Raw genomic sequence first — 4,386 nt, forward strand, 5'->3', positions numbered from 1 at the left:
TACCACTTTATATCTATTCTACACAGAGTCTCTAGGCTGTTTGGGGATTCTGCTCATTTGACAGTGACGGTGAGTTTCATTTCATGGGATTTTTGACTTGAAGAACATTGAAATTATGCATATTTTTGTACACAGGTGGCTTATTGACTTCCCTTACCCGCAAGTCTACCACTTTATATCTATTCTACGCAGACTGTTTAGGCTGTTTGGGGATTCTGCTCATTTGACAGTGACGGTGAGTTTCATTTCATGGGATTTTTGACTTGAAGAAAATAGAAATTATGCATATTTTTGTACACAGGTGGCTTATTGACTTCCCTTACCCGCAAGTCTACCACTTTATATCTATTCTACGCAGACTGTTTAGGCTGTTTGGGGATTCTGCTCATTTGACAGTGACAGTGAGTTTCATTTTATGGGATTTTTGACTTGAAGAACATTGAAATTATGCATATTTTTGTACACAGGTGGCTTATTGACTTCCCTTACCTGCAAGTCTACCGCTTTATATCTATTCTACGCAGACTGTTTAGGCTGTTTGGGGATGCAGCTCATTTCACAACCACAATGTGTTTTTAATTTTTGGGTTTTATGATTTGAAAAACTTTAAAATATGCATTTATCACTTCACAGTTGACTTCCCTTACCTGCAAGCCTCCCAGTTTAAATTTATTCTACACAGACTATTTAGGATGTTTGGGGATATGCTGCTCATTTGACAGCAACAGTGGGTTTTTAATTTATGTGTTTTATGACTTGAAAAACTTTAAAATATGCATTTATGGATTTTCAATTTATGGGTTTTATGATTTAAAAAAACAGCTCATTTTACAGGGAGCTGCTCATACATTTATAAGTACTGTGTAACTACCATGTTATGACAGAGTGTGTGTATTTCAAAAAGATCATATTCAATTTTAATTTTTGGGGGGTAAGGAAAAACGCGACAGACAAGAAGTGTACATTTGAAATCACACAAGTATATTTATTAAAAGGGCACTGCAAACACACACTAAATAAAAAAAAAATAATAAAGGAAGAATTATGTTGGAAGAAAAAAAAAAAAGTTCTTTTTCTTTTCAGCATTTAAGCTCGGTCCTTCTTGTGCTTCCTCCTTTTGTCCCGGACCCTCTTCTCTTTTCGCCGCTTTTGTATTGCTTTCTTGATGTGCAAGTCGCCCTTCGTGTTTTTCCGCATCCCCTGCAGAGTGGCACCCTTCGTTACCACCACCTTCTTCATCTTCAGCGGCGAAAGCTGTTCTGAGGTGAATTTGCGCTTGAGACACAACTTCAGCGGTGTCAGCCTGACCGTCGGGTTCCCCCTTCTGGCCCGACGCATCAGGTGGCTGGTGGTGGCGGCGGCAGGGGCAGGAGGGGCAGGAGGGGCAGCAGGGGCGGCGGGGCTGGCGGGCGCGGCGGGGGCGGCTGTCTCTTCCATGGCGGCTGCGTCCTGTCAAAGAGGAGTGAAACGTTAGTTTGACATTTGATAAAATGCTGTTTTTTGGTGGTGGGTTTTTTGGGGTGTTGTTGTTTTTCACTTTACCTGGCTCGAGTCTGAGGTGGACTGGGCGGGAGCCTCTGGAGAGGAGGAGGAGGACGAGGAGGAGGACGAGGAGGAGGACGAGGAGGAGGCGGAGGCGGAGGCGGCGGCGGAGGAGGCGGAGGAGCTGGACGACACCAGGAGGATGCGTCGTCGGGGCGTCGATGCCTTCCGCTGGCTGGACGAAGAGGAGGGACCCACCGGCTGGATCGGACTGAGGTCCGCACCCTCCAGCGCCTGCTCAAACAGCCTCCGGTGCTCCAAGGCCTGCTTTGCCGACAAGTTCATGGCGTAAAACTTGTCGGCCGTCCGGACGTCGTGGCACATGAACTTGGCCAACTTGATTCGGTCGTCCTCCCCGTGAGTGTTCTTGGCCTGAAAATAAAATGAAAAACAAAGGGGGGTGAGTGAGATGGACCGCTGAGACAAAGAACAAAACAAAGTGCTCGAGAAAGGAATGCTTACGTGGCTGGCGATGGAGGTTCTCAGGTCCGTAAAGGTCGGACAGCCGGGCAGCTTCATCTCCCTGGAAATAGCTGTTCAAGTTTTTGCACGGATTTGGCGTGGAGGTGAAGAAGAAGTGTTTGGCCATCTTCCCCCCCGGCAGCTTGCTCCTCAGTGCCAGAAAACGCCTCGTCCACTCATACTCGTCCTCCAGGAGCGCCACCTGGGCAGGACCGTAGGCCTGATTCGTCTTGTGGCTCTCGATCTGAGAAGAAAGGACACGACGCCAGTTAAAGACCGTGTCCCGGGGGTTAGGGTGTGGGTGCAAAATGAACCGGGTTAGGAAGTGTATAAAGCACTCACGTTTACGACGAACGACTTCTCCGAAGTCGACTTCCTCGCCCCCTCCACCTCCTGGATCATCATGTTTTGGTACACACCCCCCTTGGTGCCCGTAAATGGAGGCGAGGAAAGCCGAGAAGTGACGGTAAAAACGCCACAGGTTTTTGGCGCTGGGAGCGCTCTCCATGGTGGCTGAAACAGACAAAAACCAAGAAACACATAAATTAACATCAGCAAAAAAGGGCCCTGTACACGGACTGCTATCGCCGTCCCCGTCGAACAGGTGGCAGATAGAAGTAGATAGAAGGAACGTGCACATATTTACCCAGAAGCTTGGGGATGGCTTCTTTGGAGAGCTCACAGCACTTCCTCAGCGTCGCCTTTGAAATTACCCTCTCCTCCTTGGAGGCTTTCACCGCCGCCTGGTGCGCCACCACGCCCCTCCGCATCGACTTCAAGATCCGTCGCATCTCGCGCCGAAGCGCGATCAGGATGATCTTTGTAAGTCGGCACGTGGAGGGGGGAGTTTCGGCCAGGTAGTCCACAAACTGGGCCACGTTCTGGGCATAGTGCTTCACCGTCGTTTCCTTGACGTGTGACTGCCTCAGAGACGAAATCCACCTGCACAGACAAATATGAGAGAGAGAGAGAGAGAGAGAGAGAAAAAACATCATCAAAAACGGCAGACTTCAAAATACACACCAGTACAACTTCAAGTAAAAACACACTGCTGTGACGCACGCAACTGCCGTTACCCGAAAATGCACCTGTACAACTTCAAGTAAAAACGCACTGCTGTGTGACCCCTTACCCGGAAATGCACCGGGGCCGTGGCAGTACAACTTCAAGGAAATATAATACACACACAAGAAACAGGAGAAAATCTCAACATTTGTACACAGGTGGCTTAATGGCTCTCTGTCAAATAAACAACAGGCGAGGCCCAGCTTCCCTTACTCGGCAAGGCTCCCACCTGTTGCCTATTCGACGGGGGCCGTGTAGGATGTTTGGGGATGCAGCGAGTTTCACAATGACAACAGCGGGGTTCAAAAACATCAACCTTTGTACACGGGCGGCTTACCGGCTCCCTGTCAAATAGATAACCGGTGGCATCAAGCTTCCTTAACCCGCCATGGTGCCACTTGATATCTATTCGACGGGGACCGCTTAGGCTGTTTGAGGATGCACGTTCGTTACACTGTAATAACACAGCAGCACCAGGAGGAAAACAACGCTCAGAAATATCAACGTTTGTACACAGGTGGCTTACTGGCTCCCTGTCAGATAAATAGCAGGGCGGGTCCTAGCTTCCCTTACAAATAATCGCACCACGCAGCGTTAAGGAGAAGGCTGAAAGGATCGTTTGATCATAAGAGCATACGCTCTAATGTGTAAATGAGCAGCAAGATTGAGCGGGAGAGGATGCGTTTTTCTCAGGCTCATGTAATTTGATGCATCAATTAATAAATAGTAGTGGTGTAACATATTGTATTATAATATTATCAGAAATGTCACGCTGGGAATGTTGTACTCCTCTACAACATGTAAAGATATAGAATAGAACTACGCTAAGAGATTTTAAAAAAGGTTTAAGGTTTCTGACACAGTAGGTGACAACTCAGAAGACAACCCAGAACTTTATAACCGTCAGAAACGCCCCTCAGTCCGGTTAGATTTAAAAAAATGCCAGAAAAATGTCATTTACAACAAAGATTCAACAGGAGCTACCACGGAGCATTATCCAATCGTCGTTGTTAGGATGGCTGCTAATAACATCGGTGAGTACTATATTTTATAAGTACAGCATGCACATACATGTTTTGGACTATCTTAATTTCAATGTTTTTTTTTTTGTTTTGTTTTTATATCATAGATGTGAATGAAGAGGTTCTTTATTTCGACGAAGGACTAGATCTTATTCTGGATGAAATAAGTAAGTATCATTTCGCTCTCCATTAAAAAATCATGATTAATAAATAGTCTATTAAATAATGTGTTTTTTCTTTTCTTTTTTCTCTCAGTTGATGATGCATTTCTTAGGGGTGCTGCGGTTCATGATGT

General features: G+C 46.4%; 1 protein-coding gene across 2 annotated transcripts; it reads right to left on the reverse strand.

Moving 5' to 3' along the window:
• Positions 1 to 960: 960 nt before the first annotated feature.
• On the reverse strand, positions 961 to 2,134 carry LOC125271040 (oleosin-B6-like). 2 transcript variants are annotated; one of them, XM_048194979.1, is made up of 3 exons: positions 2,005 to 2,134; positions 1,543 to 1,914; positions 961 to 1,449 (listed from the first exon to the last, which is right to left on the reverse strand). In XM_048194979.1, exons 1-3 carry the CDS (start codon positions 2,059 to 2,061, stop codon positions 1,087 to 1,089), a joined length of 792 nt encoding a protein of 263 aa, XP_048050936.1. In that variant the 5' UTR covers positions 2,062 to 2,134; the 3' UTR covers positions 961 to 1,086. The 2 variants fall into 2 exon arrangements, with proteins under 2 accessions (XP_048050936.1, XP_048050935.1); XM_048194978.1 differs by having other exon boundaries at positions 1,543 to 2,074.
• Between the last annotated feature and the right edge of the window lie 2,252 nt (positions 2,135 to 4,386).

The sequence above is a fragment of the Megalobrama amblycephala genome, linkage group LG7, assembly GCF_018812025.1.
Source record: "Megalobrama amblycephala isolate DHTTF-2021 linkage group LG7, ASM1881202v1, whole genome shotgun sequence".
NCBI classification, from domain to species: Eukaryota; Metazoa; Chordata; class Actinopteri; order Cypriniformes; family Xenocyprididae; genus Megalobrama; species Megalobrama amblycephala.